The following is a 22,136-nucleotide window of genomic DNA, read 5'->3' on the forward strand; positions in this document are numbered from 1 at the left end:
ATGGTCAAAACTGACGAAGAAGTGGCAGCTGAAGGAGGGATCACGCCCAGTAGGATGACCCCCAGAGACAGGGCTATCAAAATGAATTACTTTCCGAGGACAAATGCACATTGAATGCGTTAAAGAATCCAGGCATGTGAACTATTTTCCTTCCTTGTTAAAAAAAAAAAATATTCCCCATCCTAATACTTTCCTGCCACCTCTGTGCTCCCTCGACGTTCGACCGCCTCCCCCCCCCCCCACCCTCTTGACTCCACCGCCGCGTCGGCTGAGAAGCCCATCCTGGAGTCAGACTGCGCGGAGATGGAGCAGCGCGTGGAGCCGCACAACGACTACTTCAGCACGCAGTTTCTGCTGGCGTTGGGCACACCCGGCGTGAGCTCTGTGAGCGTGGAGGCGAGCGCGCTGGACGAGCGGGGCGTAGCGTGGCGAACGGGCCCCCGTGCCACCATCTCCGTGCGCTCCATGGAGGACCCCCTCACGCAGCAGCTCCGCATGCAGCAGCAGCAGCAGCAACAGCAGCAACAGCAGCAGCAGCACCATCAGCAGCAGCAGCAACAGCAGCAGCAGCAGCAATTGGCGCAGTCGCAGCGGGCAGCCTACGGCAGGTTCTGAGGAGGTATAGACTGCTTACGACAAATGGCCACGTGGGCCTGTTTATAAACTCTGTTCGGCGTGCGCAGACGCGCTGATGATCGTCGTTAATTGCATGTCTCGTCCGGTGAAAATTCGACTCCGTAAACAGTATATTGGAGGATACCTGTAAATACCTAACCGTGCATCGTCACCATGGAAAGGGCTAAGTGGAGTGGAGAAGATCCCGTAAAGTGAGGAAAGTTTGTTTGTCCAAGTAGACATTCTGCTGTGGATGTATCTGTGACAGGTGCTCTCTCAGCGAGTAGATAAGGACATTGTTGAATTCGTGGCGGCACATTTGGCTGCGACACCGCCAGGTGGTGCGACGGGAGAGACTGGGAATGGGTTAAACTCTTGTCAAGGTTGCAATGTTACAACTGCGGTAAGTGCTCTGTGCCGAGTTGTATTCTATGATCCGTACCTGCTAAAAATTACTCGTGGATTATTTTGGAAAAAAAAGGACTCTTCCTCGCTTGACAAGCACCACCAAATTAAATGTGACAGGAGACGCTGTGGATAGGTGTGTAAAAATTGGTATTTTGAGTGGCATTTAAACCACACACGAAGTATTGAAATACCTTTGTCCATCGTCGGTGTGATCACAGACCATTTGCATTGTATTCTTAGTTTTTTCGGTAAAGTCACGTTGAAGGGAAACAACAAAATAATAAAATATATGAATTACTGCAGCCACGAAAGCTTTAAATCAAAATTCATTTGCATTGTGTTGAGATTTAAGCATAAAACTGAACAGTGTTAGGTTAGAGGCAGTGTGTCCCCAGGCAAGAAAATATAACCCAAAGTATTTAGTATGCATGTAACAATTAACCATTCAATCAATGCAATTTATTCTTCTGACGTAGATGGATACATTTTTGCGTGGAAATAATTGTAATGAGAAATGTATAGTATTGGTTGACCACAAACCCTGCAGAAAATAGATATCCTTGCACCACATTGCTGAAAAAGAAGAATCGATTCTTTAATCGAATCATGGCCCTTGATTCGTAATAATTGAGGCTCGTGAAAGGCAGGGGGAAGGGAGTGAATTGTTACGCGCCTCTTATTTACAAAGAGCCTCCCGTGCATTTCAAAATACAACGGTCTCGTGTTTTCCTCTAGTTATTGTGCATTTCATTCAACATTTGAGATAGTGATTGCTTTCATGTGTGTGTGTTTGTCGGGAGGAGTAGTGTAGCAGTTAAGTGGGCTGCACAATGATCCCGGCGACCCGAGTTTGATTCCCGCTCATGGCCACCAACACCAGTGACGATTATTTAAACCGGTCCAGGGCCTCCCTTAGGTTGACTCAGCCTCAAATGAGTACCTGGTATGATGTGTGAACATCGCCACTAGGGAGACAAAGGCGGCCTGGTGTGGTGCTGACCACCTCACCACCTCGTGTACCTTGCCGGCCTTCATAGGTGCTCGCGAACAGCACTTGCCCCAACAATCTGTTAAGGCTATGCAGGGCATTTTTGTATAATTAATGTGAATGTGCCTTCAGTGGCACAACAATTCACTCATAATTAGAGCCAAGAAACTTAAAACTGAAACTTTGTGTTTTTTATACATTGTTTGCAACGTCAACTAAGCTCTCGTACATCGATAAATTGGCGATGTTTTTGAGTTGCTGGATGTGTCGGTTTTTTTGGCAACAGATTTTTAGTGTTTGTGCAGGGAAGCCACCAGCATTACTGATTCCTAGTTCGGTTAATTAGTAAAAAAACAAGCTTATTATCTATTTACATGGTAACGTTTTTAACATTCATAAATTATTTTGTAGAGCAATACATGAATTGGTACATAAATCATGTACAGTTTCAAGTCGATACATGAATATGTATTTGTCACTAGATAAGTAATTTAAAGCAATAACGAGGGTGGTTGCAACACTCTTGAGTTCATAGTTTGAGCATTAAAACATTTATTTGGACGTAGTTTTACCTCCAATCTCTTCAAGTCGGGACTTCACTATTCCTGAAAACCCATAGATACTTAAACGCAAACACCCTTAAAGCTCAAGGAGTGCATGTCTAAAAACTGATTCTGAGCAGATAGGGTTCCAGCGAAATTCAGTGAGGGTGATGAATGCATTGGATGACACCGGACATTGCGTCGCGGGTGCAATTATCATGGCACTCAACCCCATTTTTTCCAAATTGAGGTAAGGCTCAGGGCTGCAGCTCATTCAACCGTAACAGCACTTAAACGCTTAGGTTTGTCTTGCTCAAGGCTGGTAACGTGTATTTGAACGTTTGTGGCTGGAATTGTGTCTCCAATGCACACAGTCACCCCCCCCCCTCTCCAAAAAAGCTAATGTAAGTGACTTGCCCTTTTCCAGAACAAATACACATCCCGCATTTAGCTTTAACAGACGACCAGGATAAGTGCTGTTAGCAAGGACCTATGAAGGCCGGCACGGTACATGAGGGAGTGGGTGGCCATCGCCACGCCCGACCAACTTTATCTCGTGGCGATGTTTACTACACACCGCATCAGGTACTCGTTTGAGGCTGAGTCGACCTAGGGAAGGCCCAGGACCGTTTCAGGTAATTGTCACTGATGTTGGCCGTGAGCGGGACTCGGACTAGTGTAGATTCTTCAACACCGCTGCACAGATGGTGTTCCGCAGGGTTCCGTTTTACCATCCTGTGGACGCAATCTTTGTTTCAGCGGTGCCTAGTGCCACGCACACACAGTCTGCTATCGCAATAGAGCAAGCACTAAGCGAAATTTATAAAACATAAAAGAAACATGTCACTATCTTCAACTAACTTCTGCACTGGAAAATCCCTTAATGTGTTTCTGCATTGCTATATTTAAAATATTTAAAAGCAATTATAATCACTCTTGACGCCGCGTGCAAATCTGTTCTTCAGGCTGCCTGGCAGTTTTCACTAATTTCCCCGTATTATTACCAAATGTACGTGCAAATGCTGCGCTAAATTCCGCGAACAAATGTTTTTTTCCGCAAATGAATCCGGTGTGTTGATCGTCGTCGTCGTCGTGATGCGTGCAGCATCCCTCTGAATCCGGGCGGTAAAATATCACCTGACGTCGCTTTCGATTGGCGAGACGCTCCGGTCTCCGGGGAGGCTCTGCAGCGACACGAACGCGTCCGCGTGGCGCGAGCGCCGCCGCTGCTGCTGCTGCTTCTGGTGGCACTGAAACGAACGCGGCACCGAGTCCGTCTGAAACTCCAGGCCCATCTCCATCCCCAGGGTGGATGGCAGCGGCGATTGAGGGCACGGGCGGATGGGCCCGGAGCCGGAGGGGGCGTCCACGGTGGAGGACGAAGCTCGCGAGGCCGCCGTCCCGCGGGGTCCCGCGTCCCCGTCCGCGGGCCCGGCCTCTCGCCGGGACCTTCCGCACCCCTGCTGCCCCCGCCGCCGCCCCCGCCGCCAGTGGCTCGCATAGGTGGCGACCTTCATCCCGACCGCGACGACGTTCTTGCCGAGGAAGACGGCGGAGACGCGTGGGTCGCGGTACAGCAGCACCTGCAGCAGGCGCACGAGCACCGTGGCGCCATTCACGGCCACGAGGCTGAACACGGGGTAGAGCAGCAGGCGGTGGGGCACCAGGCTCTCGCCCTGCACGCTGATCTCGCTTAGCGAGACGCACGGCAGCACGAGCATCACCGTGTAGCAGTAGAAGAAGGTGAGTCCCTCCACCCAGGGTGGAGGAGGAGTCGTCCTCTGCTGTTGCTGCTGCTGCAGTTGTATCTGCAGGGCGGCCGCCGGCTCCCACAGGCTTGCCTGCACATCCAGCACATCCAGCAAGTCCACCACGACCCAGAAGATGCGGCTGCGGAGGTCCTCCTTCTTCCAGAACGCCCGCACGTACCCCATGTGGTCGACGGCGACCAGCGCGACGTACAGCGCGGGGACGCACACGGACAGCAGCAGCGTGAGCAGCTTGCGCGCCGTACCGTCGGTGGCCGGCGACGAGGAGACGGTGCGCTCCGAGCGGTAGTTCTGGAACACGAAGTAGAGCTTGATCTCGAGCACGAACACGTAGAGGAACCAGAGCGCCATGGCGTAGGCGCGCTTGGCGGTGCGCACCTCGGCGCCCACCCACACGGCGAGGTAACGCAGCAGCACGAGCACGCACACGTCGCCCACCAGCAGCATGATGCACACGCCGACGCGGCGGGGGCCAGTGTTCTGCTGCACCAGGTAGGCGTCCACCAGCACCATGCTGCCCACCACCAGCGCCGTGAAGACGCACACGTGGCCGCGGTCCGGCGACGGCAGCACCATGGCGGGGACGGGAAGGGGAGGGGGCACGGCGGCGGGGGTGGGGCCCACGCTGTAAAAGCCAAGAGCGGAAAGCGGACGACGAGTGAGGAGAAGGGCCTTAGAGGGTGGCAAGTTTGTGGCCGAGTGGCTCGCGGAGGGCAGAGCTGGCACCGGCTGAGATTGTGAGTTCGAATGGAGGCGGCCGCCGCTGATTAAATCGGGCTCTCGTGCAGCGAGCCGATGTGGTGCCGGCCCAGTCACCGGCGACTGTGTACTGGCTTTGTCTTTTGGTCTCATGCTGCCCACCTGTAAGGGTGTCTGTATGCACGTAACCGATCAAAATCGGTCCTGGCTATCGTATAAATCGAATCATGCCTGGAAGAATCGATCATTTCCAATTCATATTTGTTGTATGTAATTAGTTCAAGTGAAATCCTCAGCCACTAGACATTACACATGCACCACAATGACAAAAAATGTTTATTCTAAAATCGAAACGTCACACTGCCGAATAATGACAATTCATCAAATTGGTCTGGGAGCAAATCATCACATGCCAAATGTTTATTTTTCGCCTGGATTTTACAAATCGTGATGTGTACAGGACGGAGTATCGTAAGGGGCAGGCACGCGGTGACTTGTTCTGAGAGATTGATACGTCAATGGGTTATCCACGTCTGTACAGCAAGTAGGCTGATCTACGTGACAAAGAGTTTGAGCGTTCTCCCCTTGTGTTCGTTTTGGTGATGAATTTCACATTTTTATTGTTTTCATGGCCAATTGTTTATATTTGCAGGGTGGATTATACGATCGCTTAAATTGACTTTAAAAGCCAGTTTGAGTAATAAGATTAATAAAATATTTGCCGAACAGAGGTGACGACGGTGTTTGGAACGTCGTTTGTGTGCGACTAATGAGTTGTCACGATCAGGGGTGGGGGAAGTCACGATTCTTTTCAACGGAACTCTTTGATTTCAGCTTCACCGTATCATTTATGCCGTTTCTCAATTCTGCGGCACTAAGTTAGCCTGAAAGTGACGTTTGCACATCACTTGCATGTAACGGTAATTAATCGACTTTCGCACAGCGCTGTCTTGACGATTTGTGTTCGCGTTGGCATCGATTTAAATCGACGAATCGATTCCCCCTGCCACATGCCCAGTGCTTTCGTTAAAAGCGTTCCACGATAGGTTTTTCATATCCAATTTGAGAGCAGCAGGACGACCGTTGGCCCCGTGTATTGAACGCCACCGGATATTGAAGAGTCCCAGGAGGAGTCGCGTCACCAAGTGGCCAAAAGCAGTTGTTTAAGCGAGCGTGGATTTACGCGTGCAATTCACACTCCGTGCCTTGGCTCGCGTGGGTGTGCACACTCGGGAGGCAGCCGAACCTGGTGCATTTGCTAATCGAACATCGGCCTTTACCATCGACGCAACGAAGTGGTCGGAGGTGTGGAGTTGGCGCGCGACGTAGCTATCGTAGTGTGGCCAGGGCGGTATTGGCACGTCGTTTTAGTCCGTAGATATCAGGTTTTTGTGCATCGCCAATGAGAAAGTCCAGACAGTAGTCAGATAATGGGCCCCTGAAATGTGAGTTTTGGAGAGAAATCATTCTTTTACAACAACAAAAATAAACTGGCCAATGTCGAAGAATATTTAGGTTTATTATTTAGGTTTATTTCTACGTACAAACAAGGTCTGCGATAATTAACCTTTTTGAAATAGCTTTTAAGTATCTTTTTAAAAATAAATTAACTCTGGAGGGTTGTGTTTTTTTTTATCTAAGGTACTGTCCGTAACATTGCTCACGATACATAGCAATGTTCACAAAGAGGGTTAGATAGCACACCGTGCGGAAACAGATCACGCGGTCACGGGTACCATTGTCCAACCCCAGCCTTGACCCACCGCCCACATCACCGCTGCTGATTCAGGGCTCCCGCGATAGATTTATTGCTGTTTACCCCTGCCGCTAAATATTCTCCGGCGCCGTTGTACATACGTGCATGCAAATAAATGAACACCGCTCTTAGTCTGCGTACCTCCTATAATCTCTCATGGTTGCCACTGACCAGATAGTGATAGCGAACCTCGTTGCTTCCCCGACCCTTCGTCGGTCCTGTATTCGCTCATCCGATTAGCACGGTTGGCTACGTACGGTGCAAAAGAAGTTATACGTACATGCACATCCACACAAGCGCACGGCTTGCATGGCCGTTTGATGTCACACGGTCCGCATTTTGTGTTTTTGAAGGATCGTTACGGCTGCCGAGTTTGGAGTTTGTTTCGCGGCGTCCCGCCTGCAATGCCGTTGTGTGAGCCACGGTGTGGAAGGTGCAGCCGGGGACGGACTCAGCGGGAGCACAAGCGGGTCACGCGCATAGCGTACCCCGCGTCCAAATGAATGAAACCCGTGAAAGATTAAATGCCATATTTTAGTTATATACTTGGGGATATATGCTTTCTTCGCCCCTTAATCGATGTATGGAAATAAAAATTTGTAATTTTAAACACCCGATATGTTTGCCGTGTTTTTAGTGGGGTTTGGTTCAGTCGGGTCGGAAACGTTGCAGCCGGTTGTGTCGCAGCCACCAATCATCTCCCACTCTCCTTCCCAGCCCGCTCGCAAATGTAAAATAAATAAATAAAGCTGCCTCACCCTCGGAACATTTTTTTTAATTAAAGCGCAAATCCCTTCCTTGCTCGGGATACAAATGACCACGATGGTTCGGCTGCTGTTGCCATGCAGGAAATAATAGAACAAGAAAAGAGTGGAGTGCTTTAATTTAAACCACATGTCCTGGTCAGCTGAACCGAAAGAGCGATGCGCTGCTATGAGACTCTAATGCACACAGACACTCGTCACACTGCAGTCAAACAGAGGCTTGTGGAATGTTCAAAAATAACTTTGGACAGTTCCCACTCTTAAAGCCGCGTGCTTTTATGTGCAGTGAAAGGCCATGTCGGAAACTGAATTTCAAAATGTGATCGCTCCTTTTAAATGTGACAACTGCCAATATGTATGAAGATTCTCATTTCCTGTGTTTTTTAATATATTTAGGAGTGAAACATGTTTTGTACTGCAAGCTAGTATTGGATTATTATTCATGAGGTTCAATTTGCAGTCTTCATCGTAAATTAACATCCAATGGGGGGGGGGAAATATGGTGATAGTCTGTTTTCTATCATGCACTTTTGTATTTCTTTCAGCAGAATTAGGAACATTCATTCGGAGAAGTATTAAAATTCAGCACATTGGTAATTCTGCCTTAAAATTCCCTTTGTTTCAAACGCGAGGGCACCAGGTGCTCCTAAGTGTATTGGCCAACAGAGAGAATTGAGAGGATGACTTCTCAAGAGCCGTTTGCGTGGGGAATGCATAACCGCATGCGACTGCGCTCCATTCGGATGCAGCGGAAAAGGGCCGAGGTGCTTTTGAATGGGAATCTGCATCGGGATTCATGGGGGCCCCCGTTGTGTGGTGTGTGGCAGTTCGTTTTACGTGGGCTGCCGGGCAGCTTGAGAGCCCTGGCGTCGTGGCTTTTGGGTCCACCGTTGACAGATGGGACACGCGGTGCTGAAATCTTTTGCTAGCCTCTCTCAAACTTTTGTCTTCGGTGTGTCCAATTTGTGGGGTTTTTTTGTTTTATTTCCTGGATGGATCTACGGCGCATGCATAATGCACGGCACATCTGTTGAACCGGGGAAAATTGAATACCTCTGGATGTAATTTGTTTGCGCGTTCGCTCGGCCACCGCCAGTGGTAGATGCAATGTAAATACGCATCCACTGCGTACACCAGGTCGCCCCGGGCGAGCGCAGAGCCGAATGGCATTGTACGGAGGCCCTCATTTCTCATCGCGTTAAGTCATCAATCGGTGACGGCTCCGAATTTAAAGCGAATCCGCGTGTTCTTGGCTTCTTTTACACCGCCGGTTCCGATTAAAGCGTCGCCGGCGGTTTAATGATCTGGACCGAGCGAGCAAAATTGATGTCGGGTGTGCGAGCTCACCTGCGAGCAGAGCTTGCAGCAGCAGCTGCAGAAGCTGTCCAGAGCCTCCCTCTTGGCGATCCAACCGCCCAGCGTGGAACGGCACCTCGAGGCGCGCCGCTAACTGGCCGTCCGTCTCCCGAGCCACTCCGCCTTGCTCCGCGGTGTCTGCATTTGTTCCACTTAAAGCAGAGTGCAGAACCGCCTGCTGCAACCCTGCCCCCCCCCACCTCTCCCTCCCCACCTCCCGTCCACGAATCTCCGCTACTAACTCCTCCCCGTACGATCGGCGCCTCCCAGCTCTGTGGCCACCACTTCCCACGGGATAATGCATTTCACTGCCACATTTGCAACGACTCGCGAGCGGGGCAGCCTTTCTTGGCAGCAGCTTTCTCTCCGCCTGATGAAGACAGCTTGTATTGCGATCGAACCGTCGTGTGTTTTTTGCTTTTATTATTTAAAATATATATTTACGTGACTTTACCGAAAGAACCAACAATATGAATTCCTGCAGTCACGAAAGTTTTAAATCAAAATTGAGGATATTTATATTTGTTGGTCTATAGGCGGTTGTCTTTTATGTAAATATAGACTCTGGTCTCGAGTGTAATTGTGCTTTGGAGCCACACTTTATTTTGTCGTGTGGAACGCCAGCCTGTGAATGGTCTTCTTTGTGTTTGTGCTTTTGTAGCGCTTGCAATGTTGGCTTCTATATAAGCACACACACCCACACAAATCCAGCAGTCATTAAGTTGAGAATTTAAATAACGATAATTATAATAACTGTGCGGCTTAGTTATTTGTCTTGCGAAAAACCCTGAACACGGAATGTAATTTCAATCCGTCAAAGTCTGTGAAAGTAAAAGACAATATTGTGCACAAATGTAATGAGTGAGAAAGAAATGGTAATTCCTCCTAAGCCGTGAAGTAATGGAGCTTATCTGGATTTGCTACCGTCCTGTTTAATCAGATTAGGGAAACACACCGTTGCAGAGGACAACTTTTGACCTGTAAAGGGAACGGAGGATGGGGTGGTAGGGGAGGAGAGGCATTTGGCGTGACAAGGGGGTAAGTTTAGGGGGCACTGTCAATTTCCATCACCATCCTTCACCATAACTCTTGAGATGCCATTGCCTCGCGGTCTCGGGCTCATAGCTCGGGAATGGCCACGGCGCCATCAATCTTCATTCCTCCACAAGAGGCAAATGTGCTCGCAGGAGTGACAAAATCCAAATAAAACAATCCACACGCACTGTCAATATCATACGCTATTTAGATGTTACGATATATATTTTTAAAAATACGAATACCGGACGATTTGGTCTCCTTTCGTCGACTAATTCCTGGTCTGATTTTTCCAACATGCCATCTCATCTCATCATTCTTCGAGTCCCCTGCCTTTCTCCCCTCTCTCTCTATCACCTCCGATTATTCTCCCCCTTTCTCTTGCCCCCTTTCCACTTGTTTCCTGTTCCTTGGATCACATCTGTGTGACACAATGGTTGTGTGCGTCAGCCGTACCGATGGTGATGCGCCTTCTGGTTCCTTTCACTTCTGTACCGTCCTTGACTATGATTAGGATGTTCGCATTTTTTTTATCAAGCAGCGCCATGAATAGCTTTAAGGGTTTAAGTTAAAAATTGGGAGCCGAGGTTAAGAGTGTCGAGCCAAGGACTTTTCTGATGACCCGCCTTGAGCACGACGTGTTGGCGCACAATTTCTGCGGTTGTAGCTGACGGCGACGTTCGCGTGTTCCGCGTTTTTCTATCGCACAGTGCCGTGGCTGAGTCTTACGCAACTCTGCCGTCGGCCAGGGGAGGCAAAGTCACGGTATTTCAGGTCGTATCAAATACGTATTAACGGTGGGCACGTAAATAGTCGAGTCGTAGCTCAGAGGAGTTTGTCTGGGGTGGCACTTAAACTTTGGATGTCTCTCCCGTTATAAATTATGAAAATTGGCTCTGCTGCAGTACTAGAGGCACTTTTGAGGAGTGGCTGGGTCAATGGTTGGCTAGGTGCAGCGCGAAAGAAGTTAAACATACATGCATTCATAAGCTGCAAGACAAAATATCGACGCTGCAGAAACAATGTATACGAGGAATAATTGATTGATACAAATTAATAACGAGGGATTTTTTTCTCTCACTGACAGGAAAGCAAGATACCGAGGTTTTGGCTGGCTGCCTTCTTCAGGAAAGCCTCATTGAGTCTCAAGCATTTCTTTCAGGGGGGTGCTGCTGCTGCTGCATGGGGTTGGTTGGTCAATTTAATTCGTGAGTATTTGTCCTGTGAGAAGGTAACCAGAGAACCAAGAGAAAATGTATCCGGCATATGAATGGGCGAACGCTCAAAAGCTTCACACAGATGGATTCAAGAATCCACTCCTGAACTGACATCAAGACCACAAACCACACATATTTAAGGAATGACTTTCAATTATTATCTTCCATTAATTTCGTTATCGTTGTCTAAGTTCAATGAAGCAGTAACAGCAGAAGGCCCTCAATGACGGGAAGAAAAACATGCTGTCTCCATCGGCATTCATCCAGCGGTGAATAGATCGTGGTAGGACGACGAATGTCATCGTCTGTTCGCGTGCCAAACGCTTTGAGCCCAATCCGTGAAGGGCACTCAAAAAATGCAACGACGACCACATCTCCGCTACTTTTCCGGATCACGCCTCAAGCCACTCTGCCCGAAGCCTTAACGGTCAGGAGGTGCGAATCGCCGCTTCATTACACAATACGGCCGTGATTTATAGAGCATCAATATGCAGGTGCATCTTGAGACGCCGTACGTTAAGTGGGGCATGCAGATCGCTGCGAGCCACTGAACACAGACTATATACATGGACACATATAGAGGGGGGGATTAGTGTTGAGAAAGGACGTGCACATAGGCAGAAGTCAGCTGGATGGATGGCCATCATACTGACGCATTATGCTGTCGCTGTAATGCACAACTAGAAACAGCACATTACTACTAAAATGACAAAAGTCGACAACCAGAATGGTTTTGTTGGTGTCGGCAACAATTTATGTTCAGATATACATTTACTCCTTCAATAATTGCCCGAGTTAATACAAAACAAAACGGACGACAACAGGGTTGGAGTGCTCTTGTAAAACTGAGCTTTAAATATGAAAAGTGAATGCGTCCCAAAGAAGATGTTTTTCAATGGGTGCATAATACCGTGACATGGATCACTTACAAAGAAATTTTGATCTAAAGCTGAGAAGTCCATAAAGAATCGTGGAGAGAAGTGCATATTTGGAATTACACCAAGAGACAGAGGTCCACGTGAATTAGCAGACAAATGCCAAACAGAGCTCTGGTATTGACCGTTAAGTAAAGTAATTGGGCTTCATTGGAAGCGATCGTGACCGATGGTAAATGATGGCAATGGAATGGCAGCCAACGGAGAGAAGATGCTCGTCTCTGTGTGCCGGCCCTCCCACAGGTCGACTCGGCCTCAAATGAGTAGCTGGTGCGGTGTGTAAACATAATTTTACATTGAAAACTCACTTCTTTAGAACTGCCTCTTGCGTTTAGTTCGTTTTTCCTCCCTCCGCACCTCCGATTAGCACGGTTGGCTCCGTAGGGTGCGAAAGAAGTTCAACATATTTACTGCACGGAGGAGTGAAATCGTCTCGCGTGCGGGAAGCATATTGATCGTTGCATCGCGAGAACATGAAAGATTGATTTGTCCAAGCCTACATCCAACAGTGGATAGCTCATGTGTACTCGCGATAACCGAGGCTAGAAGGGAGTTACGCATTCAAACGCGTGCAGCAAGTCCTCGTTCAACGCGGTAGATGCATTCCTGAAAAGTGCCGCGTTAAGCGAGACACGCGTTAAGCGAAAGCAATTTCCCCCATAACGAATGCAACGATGAAAGTTTGGCAAGATACGATGTACTACTACGCACACGCAGTGAGATGGCGGGACAAATCACTGAGGGTACGCCTGCCCGCGTTACTGTATCATTCCGCCTAGAATATCATTCCGCTAGGGCGCCCAGTTCAATAAAATATTTCGTTGTCGACCGCTCAGAAACAGCGTGGGGTGCGCGTTCCGCGTTATAACGGGGTGCGTGTTCCGCGTGATAACAGGGGGGGTAGGGGTTGGATGCGTTCCACGTTGTGCGAGAAAGTGTTCCCTAGTGGAAGAACCGCATTGTAACAAAAACGTGTTCGTTATGGTGTGAACGCGCTTTTAGCGAGGACCTACCGCGCTTACTCACGACGTTAAGACACGTTGACTTCCTCTTGGCACAGATGCGCCGCATCCTTAGGTCTGAAAAATGTTCCAATCCCCCCACCCACCCACCCCCGGTGAGAATCGAGATGTCTCACGAACTCTGCGCACCTTTGTTTGACTGCCAGTGGAATCTGCCGCTATTTACAAAAGGGATACGGTTGGTCGTGAGCGGAGGGAAAGAGTTTGGTGAACGAAAACCGACCGCGAAGACCGCCAAAGTTGGCGGTGCGAGAAGCGGATTTTATTTCAACGCCGGCGCGCATTCAATCAGGCGTGCGGCGACGGCGCTGCCGATACGGACACCGGGAGACCAACAACTAGACAAAGAGTTAAATTGGGATGCCTGTTCGGAGCGGTCGATAGCAGGGCGTCTGAAGGAGTTGAATTGAGACCGCAGAGTGATTTGTTGCTGCAGATCCCTTTTAACCGCTTCGGTGACGACAAATGCCAAAAAATTGCTGCCCATTTTTTTTTATATATAGAAGAAATAATACCCCCCCCCCTTGTAACCACATGGTAGCGAAGAAAAATATTCCGTTTATTCGGGGTTCTGTCTGCAGAGTTCAGGTGAGATGAAGTCAAAATGTTTTGCTGGCAAAAAAAAAGCAACACGGATATACTCGGCAAGACTGTATTATTAAATGGAATTGGGTTTTTGTGTGTGTGCGTCGTATAAAAGGGATTGTTCGTAATTTTTATTTGGTTTAGTCTTCATTTTAGATGTATTCATGCCAAAAAAATCATAACAACACCAGCAGTGTGTTTTGTGATTAAAAAAAAACACATTTGAGAAGACGTTTCACGCAAACATCGGACCACGTTGACGAAGAACTGATCGCTTTCGCTCCGGGTCCGCTCTGTTCACCTCCACACACACGCGCGCGTATCTCTCCAGCAGAAAAATGAGTTTCAGGTGCGATGGACATGTGGTTGCAGAATGGTAAATGAGGCGGTGGTTGGTGTGGTGGGGGTGGGACGGGGTGGCACTTGGTATGGAGAGGGGCAGGAGAGGAGGCTGTTAACGTTATCACGATTATCACTTTTCCCGCAGCTTTGCACTGTTGCACAAAATAATGTGAGCGAGTCTCGGTGACGCTCGCAAACATAGCTCAAACGCAATGTGCGCTCGGCCGACCAGTTAGGTTTAATGGTCCGCGAGCTGGCTGTATTTTTTTTCTCTCCTTCTGTGTGAAGGCACTTAAGAATCAGTGGGTAACGCAACATTAAATATCAGCGCTGAGCTTTGGGGTGAATGGGGGAGTGTCGCAGTGGCATCGCAGACCGTGTGCACAATAAACGCAGTGCTGTGTGTGCCGTGCGGTGAAATGATCCCAGACATGCACAGATCGTCACACCCCAGGGATGTCTGTCGTGAGGTTTTCGTGAGCCAGGAGATGTCCTGAGCTCAGCCTTTTAATAATTTTAGTTGATCCCCCCGCCCCAATGGTTACATTCTTAGGTGGCAAGCGAAGCGAAAATCAAACCTGCGGTATTCCACGGTGGCTCTTTGAGGTGCAGTCAATAGAGTTAATGACCACTGTATGAAAAACTATCCATCAAGGAATTGTTTTTTTTATTACAAATTACAACTACAACGGAAACAACGTGAAGTGGACAACAACAGAACATGGGGCTGGATGGATTAAAAACCCACACGTGCATACGCATCCATTAATTATTATTAACTCTTCCTTGTATTGTCGTGAAATGCAGGACGAATGGGTTAAAATCTAGCTACAGCCATTCTTCCTTCATTCGAGACCAAAATCAATAGAGAGCACAGCGAATACACACGCGCGCACACACAAACCCGCATGCATGCACGGACGCACGCGGCACATACGGAGCTCGCATTTTGTGAGCGACACGTGTATATATATCCTCCCCATCAAGCACCGCTGAGCATAATGGCCACGCTTGTTAAGGTGTCCGCTGCGGTATGTACATTTAAAGTTTTTTGACGAGGTTTTTAAAATATTTTGAGTTCCCGCCACGGGGAAGCTTTTCTCAATAATTTCCCACGAACATCGCTGGCCAGGACAATGGCAATTAACGTTCACACGCCACGGACGAGCTAACGCAGCAGGACGTGCGCCGGCTTGCATCCAAATGGGGCAGAACTTTTATGAATGAATGGGCAAACATTTCTGAGCACCAATAGAGAATTTCAGAAAATATGAATGGAGTTCGTTCATTCGTCGCTTTACCATTATATCTTACGCCGAACTGTAATGTTCTGCAAGCTCCACGGTTTTTTTTTCTTTCAAATAACTCTACAAACTCTTAAAAAGCAACGTTTGAGGATGCGCATGAATGCATTTTTCTGAATTGTGTTTTTTTTCTCCTTTCCGACTTGGTTAGAGGTTATACAACTCGCCCTGCAACAGGGGACCTGCGATTCATGTTTTCAGGCACGCACTACTCGGCCAATCAAGATCTTCCAGTGTTTGCACTAAAGCCTAAAGGAGCCCTAAACAAGACTTAAACACTTCTACCCCCCTCCCCCACTCGACACCAAGGGCCCGATTAGCATGAGACCAATCAGTGGTTCAAATTAAAACAGCGAGCAGTAGCGCCACCACGAAAGAGCCATCTTCACTCAAGCAAAGGGAGGGCTGAGTGAACCCCTCTCCGCATTGTGCACACGCGCGCCCTTCGGCGCTCCCTCGGCGCTCTCCAGGCCGAGAAAGCTCCGGCAGTGTCCTCGTGGGACGGGGGAAGTCAAACACTGCGGCAGAGCCGCGCGGCCTAAATGTCGCACTTTCATGTGCGGCGGGTTTGTTTTCAGGAGGCGATGGCTCCCCAAACCTTTCAGGACCTCTGGATGGTGATTGACAGGTGCCGCTGTTGCCACTCTTATTGGGCTGTGCCCCCTGACTATGTGTGCGCTCATGCATCACCCCCAGGCCAAATAATGGGCAAGCCTAGAACTAGGACGATTAGTCTATACGTTGACCAAATATCATCATCATCAACTCGTCATATTTTGTGGTCGACAATTCGGATTTCTTAAAAAATTGGCGGCCACCCTGACATTCTGTCTACCATAGGCAGAAAACCCCCTTAAAAGCCATGCCCGGTGCGAAAGCTGACGATTGCTGATGTCACCCATCACCTTCGGTACAGCGGCAAGCATTAACACAGAGGTGAGACTCTCTCCTCCCTAACCGATAATCGGAAAAGTAATCTATTACTTAAGTAATCGGATAGGCCGGCTTTAGACAATACTGTGCAACACAATTCATGTTATTTAAGACAAGGTAAGTGCCCGTTGAGACCAGAAATCTTTTTCAAAGGAAACCTGGGAAAACTATAAACAAATCCTCGGGGCAATCATCTTCTGTGTGCAGCACAGTGAACGAACACACAGTTGAGCAACGTCGTGACAGCAAAATACGTTCCAGTGCAGCTAATTGACATGCACAAATATAACAACGGCAAATCTTATAACAGCAAACTGATTTTAAGGCGTGACGACAACACAAACCCCAGCATTAAATAAAATCACGATACATTACATGTTAGAATAAACGGTGTCAAAGATTCAAAGTATTAACGACGGAAATTAATCCCATGTCAGCTATAAAAACACAATTTCAAAAAATAAAGTACTGTTTATAGCATTAACCAAAACGTAATTTGAAATACAAATACATTTTGGTAAGGTGGAAATGTTGGATTTGGTCCCATATTAAGTCAAGGGTGAAGGCATGAGCTTGGTTTGATGGATTACAGGGGTGCGGTGTTTTTAACATGGGTGGCTGCAGCACTGTGGTAATCCACGTGCCTGACAGCAAAAAGCAGCTGGGTTTGATTCCCGAATCGGCTGCTTTTGTATGTTCTCCCCCTGTTGCCATACGTAAGAATAGACGCGCCAGAAACTGCAAATGACACAATAACAAACTCTAAAATAAACATGTACCTGAAAGAATAACCAGAGGACACCGCATCAGCCCACACGCACATAAACACCACATTGCTCAGTCCCCCCTGCAGATGGAATCGAGTACAGTAATGTGTTTTATTCTCAAATCGCCACAGCTATTGAATTATTGAAGAATGATTGATGAAAGGGTCCAATCCCTGACTCGCTATTGCATAACGTGTATCCGTTACCGTCGCTAGTAGCGATATGGCATTCAAGATGTCTCATTCCACTTGGCGAAAGTTCACCCTAAAACGTTGCACGTAGTGCCAATATTCAAAACAAAACTCTCACTTGGCAACCACTGGACTGCAACATCACAGGTCAACCCACAGCGGATAGACTATGAAGTATGTGGGGACCGGGACTGGTTCAGATGTTAGCCGTGGCCAGGAATCAAACTCAGCCCACCGAGTTCATAGCGCAGTGAGCTCACCACTGCGTAACCAACTCCCTCCACCTCGATTGGCATCCTCGGAGACAATTCCCAGTGCCTGGCATCGATGGAAGAACGGTTGTTGTTCATTAAAATATAGCATTTTATTCACCTCTTCTCACTGGGTTTGGGCATAATTCAGACAGATCAGGAGCAGGCAAGGACGAGACATATTCCCATCACATGAAATAAGTTCTGGTGAATGCACAATAATCCACTGTCAGGATCATAAAACATTACGGTACAGTACTCTATACAGCTCGTTTGTGGAAATAGCCTGCATGAGCAGCTCATTTTCACAATCCGAAATCAATCCCTGGCTTTCAAGCCCGTTTGCGTAACAACAAAAAAAAAGGACAAAAATTGTAAAAACAAAATTTAGTGGAACGGCCGTTTAATTAAGGATGCGGGAAATAAAACAAGATTCATGCCGTGGTTTACGAGCAAAAAGGAACGGCGGTGGTTGGGTTTTTTTTTTTACGTCGTGCTCGACGCGACCGGGTGTTAGCCTGTCATCCGCGTCGTCGTCATTCATCAATCATTCATCAATCACTGTTAGGGGGCAGCAGAGCGGAGGGGTGTGTGCTCGGTTCGCTTTAATCAACGGGCGTCTCCGATGCTACCACGGGATGCTCTTTGCAGCCTCCCGTTAGTCCATCACAACCCCCCCCCCCCATCAAAGCACGCCATGGGTTTAGCTTGTTGTAGAAGCATAAGCCATCACGCGAACTCCATTAATTTCTTCCCAGCAGCGGCTTTTGGCAAGCCATCGAACGAAGACGGTCACCGCATCGCGCGCCGTCTGCAGCGCTCTTCCTTCCGATATCTGTGACACTACTGGACGTCTGTGAAAATAGCTTCATAGCTCATCGGATTCCTCCACTAAAAATCTAAATTCTGATTCTGAGGAAGCAAGCTATTAACTTTTAAGTCGATATTGACAACTCATTTCTTTAGAACTGCTTTTTTTGTGTTTAGTTTGTTGTCCTTTTCCCCCGCACCTACAATTGGCACGGTTGGCTGTGTACGGTGCGAAAGAAGTTCAACACGCACACAGTACGTACAACCCATCGGAATGTCCACTCCAAACACGCATTCTCCCCTCTCATGTCCCAGCCAGACCTTGCCACCCCAAGGGAATACTCCGTCAAGTTGCCTGTCTGTCATCATGTTTAATTAATATTTCAGGCTGCCATTTTCGCAGACGGGTTTGTTAACCCTGATATTAAAATGCAAAAAAAAACACAAATAGCCCCTATCTCGTCGCTAATAGATAAGGCAAATACAGTTATATTGCCCTCACCACAACAGGTACTCCCATTATGCAATTTTTCTTCCATCAGCATTTTATATTTAACAAAAATGCGTTTATTTTAGTACCGTAATGCTTTTTGGTTATTGAAGGGTCTGTCTGTTATTCACTTGCGAGTGATAGGTAACTATTCCTATGCTATTTAAAAATAAAAAAATAAACTTCATCACGAAACATTTTTAAAAGGTAATTCTTATCGATCACCACGGTGTTTATTAATTGAATACTAAATTTATACGATACAGCGTTATCGATACACTGCTGGATGAGGGCCTCCCCACACCGTGCGGGTCATGGGGGTTATTTGAACATACTTCACTATGCAATGCCTGGTGGCGGGGGGGGGGGGTATGGGAGCATAGAAGTACAGAACAATAGATTTTTGTATGGGAGCATAGAAGTACAGAACAATAGATTTTTGTATGGGAGCATAGAAGTACAGAACAATAGATTTTTGTATGGGAGCATAGAAGTACAGAACAATAGATGTTTGTATGGGAGCATAGAAGTACAGAACAATAGATTTGTGTCCATTATTTGTCCAGAATCGTTTTTTTGGGGTTAGATTGCGTAAATATAAATGTGTCGTTAATCCCGCCAGCACCCGGCGCAGCCAATTAGTAAGGGTTGTCACGTAAACAGAACGTGCCAATTCGTCACTGGTACAGCCGGTGTGTTGATAGAGAAAATCCACAACATTTACAATACATGTTTTGCTTTTCCTCTCTGCTGCCTACCCACCACGTTAGCCTACGATACCAGTCAGCGCATTGGTCACCCGTCCCACCCCAAAACACGACGCAGGCTCGACCACAGTGCCGGATTATCCTAGTAGCAAAAGTAGCTACATATGTACAGTGAGGGAAAAAAGTATTTGATCCCCTGCTGATTTTGTACGTTTGCCCACTGACAAAGAAATGATCAGTCTATAATTTTAATGGTAGGTTTATTTGAACGGTAGGTTTATTTGAACAGTGAGAGACAGAATAACAACAACAAAATCCAGAAAAACGCATGTCAAAAATGTTATAAATTGATTTGCATTTTAATGAGGGAAATAAGTATTTGACCCCTCTGCAAAACATGACTTAGTTCTTGGTGGCAAAACCCTTGTTGGCAATCACAGAGGTCAGACGTTTCTTGTAGTTGGCCTCCAGGTTTGCACACATCTCAGGAGGGATTTTGTCCCACTCCTCTTTGCAGATCTTTTCCAAGTCATTAAGGTTTCGAGGCTGACGTTTGGCAACTCGAATCTTCAGCTCCCTCCACAGATTTTCTACGGGATTAAGGTCTGGAGACTGGCTAGGCCACTCCAGGACCTTAATGTGCTTCTTCTTGAGCCACTCCTTTGTTGCCTTGGCCGTGTGTTTTGGGTACTGGAATACCCATCCACGAACCATTTTCAATGCCCTGGCTGAGGGAAGGAGGTTCTCACCAAAGATTCGACGGTACATGGCCCCGTCCATCGTCCCTTTGATGCGGTGAAGTTGTCCTGTCCCTTTAGCAAAAAAACACCCCCAAAGCATAATGTTTCCACCTCCATGTTTGACAGTGGGGATGGTGTTCTTGGGGTCATAGGCAGCATTCCTCCTCCTCCAAACACGGCGAGTTGAGTTGATGCCAAAGAGCTCCATTTTGGTCTCATTTGACCACAACACTTTCACCCAGTTGTCCTCTGAATCATTCAGATGTTCATTGGCAAACTTCAGAGTGCATGTATATGTGCTTTCTTGAGCAGGGGGACCTTGTGGGCGCTGCAGGATTTCAGTCCTTCACGGCGTAGTGTGTTACCAATTGTTTTCTTGGTGACTATGGTCCCAGCTGCCTTGAGATCATTGACAAGATCCTCCCGTGTAGTTCTGGCCTGATTCCTCACCGTTCTCATTATCATTGCAACTCCACGAGGTGGGATCTTGCATGGAGCCCCAGGCCGAGGGAGATTGACAGTTCTTTTGTGTTTCTTCCATTTGCGAATAATCGCACCAACTGTTGTCACCTTCTCACCAAGCTGCTTGTCTTGTAGCCCATTCCAGCGTTGTGTAGGTCTACAATCTTGTCCCTGACATCCTTGGAGAGCTCTTTGGTCTTGGCCATGGTGGAGAGTTTGGAATCTGATTGATTGATTGCTTCTGTGGACAGGTGTCTTTTATACAGGTAACGAGCTGAGATTAGGAGCACACTCTTAAAGGGAGTGCTCCTAATCTCAGCTTGTTACCTGTATAAAAGACACCTGGGAGCCAGAAATCTTTCTGATTGAGAGGGGGTCAAATACTTATTTCCCTCACTAAAATGCAAATCAATTTATAACATTTTTGACATGCGTTTTTCTGGATTTTGTTGTTGTTATTCTGTCTCTCACTGTTCAAACAAACCTACCATTAAAATTATAGACTGACCATTTCTTTGTCAGTGGGCAAACGTACAAAATCAGCAGGGGATTAAATACTTTTGTCCCTCACTGTAGCTACGGGCCCCGCACTTTCAAGCTATCAATTCCGGTTCAGTGATTCTGCACTTGCTCTATTACTACAGTACTATACCGCCTTCAACTTTTATGAACGACTGGGTGTTTAAGGTTAGCGATTTGTCGCTTTATCTGGCTGTATAGCAAATGAAAAAAAATACAATTACTTTACTATTGCAAGTGAAAAATGTGTGTGTTTTAATATTTATGTGTTTATTTTTTAACTAGCTAGTTTGCCTGTTCAATGACGGGTGTATATTGCAGTCAATCTGAAAAACATGCAATAGAAAAATTGGTTCTTTCGGTAAAGTAAAATAATAAAAATATTATATATTTTTATTATTTTTATTATTTTGCTTTACCGAAAGAACCAAGAATAATCATGAGCTGAACAATTTTTCTATTGCATGTTTTCCAGATTGACTGCAATATACACCCGTATAATATTTTATTAAAATAATAAAAATATAACATTTTTTTATTATTTTATTGTTTCCCTTCTACGTGACTTTACCGAAAGGACCAAGAATATGAATCCCTGCAGTCACGAAAGCTTTAAATCAAAATTCAGCTCATGATTATTAATGAGAGAGGGGGGGGGGGTGCCCCATGTGGAGTGACGTCACCCCCTCATGGTTATTGTGGAGGGGTGCGGCATGTGGAGTGTGCGACCTTCTTGTGCGTCAGTGTAAATGTCCACGTGGGCATGAATATTAATGAAGGGGGGGGGGCTCTTTTGCAAGTGACGTGACGCACAGATGTAGCACTGTGCTGCGTAGATGTATTTTTTACCGTCACTTTCTGTAAAGAAGCGTCATATTTGAAGCGACTTTGCGCAATAAATTATTTACCATACTGCCTCTACTTGACTA

General features: G+C 47.2%; 2 protein-coding genes across 4 annotated transcripts in view; one reads left to right on the top strand and one right to left on the bottom strand.

The window, feature by feature from the left end:
• The window catches only part of INTS7 (integrator complex subunit 7), a 30,509-nt gene extending 23,120 nt beyond the window's left edge, over positions 1-7,389 (top strand). The window contains exons 21-22 of one of the 3 annotated variants that reach the window (XM_032955912.2): positions 277-619; positions 3,659-7,389. In XM_032955912.2, coding sequence (XP_032811803.1) covers positions 277-615 — 339 coding nt within the window. In that variant the 3' untranslated portion in view covers positions 616-619; positions 3,659-7,389. Of the gene's footprint in view, positions 1-276 lie in introns of all 3 variants that reach the window. The other 2 variants (XM_032955913.2, XM_076067694.1) reach the window with 2 other exon arrangements.
• LOC116943230 (transmembrane protein 121-like) lies at positions 3,687-4,898 on the bottom strand. Its single transcript, XM_076067751.1, has one exon. The coding sequence runs from the start codon at positions 4,896-4,898 to the stop codon at positions 3,687-3,689; it is 1,212 nt and encodes a 403-aa protein (XP_075923866.1).
• Positions 7,390-22,136: the final 14,747 nt, after the last annotated feature.

This window comes from Petromyzon marinus, chromosome 17, assembly GCF_048934315.1.
Source record: "Petromyzon marinus isolate PM22_M1 ecotype Great Lakes invasive population chromosome 17, UKy_Petmar_22M1.pri1.0, whole genome shotgun sequence".
Taxonomy (NCBI): Eukaryota; Metazoa; Chordata; class Hyperoartia; order Petromyzontiformes; family Petromyzontidae; genus Petromyzon; species Petromyzon marinus.

Coding starts and splice junctions, on each gene's coding strand:
- LOC116943230 (XM_076067751.1), bottom strand. CDS start 4,898: ATGGTGCTGCCGTCGCCGGACCGCGGCCACGTGTGCGTCTTCACGGCG.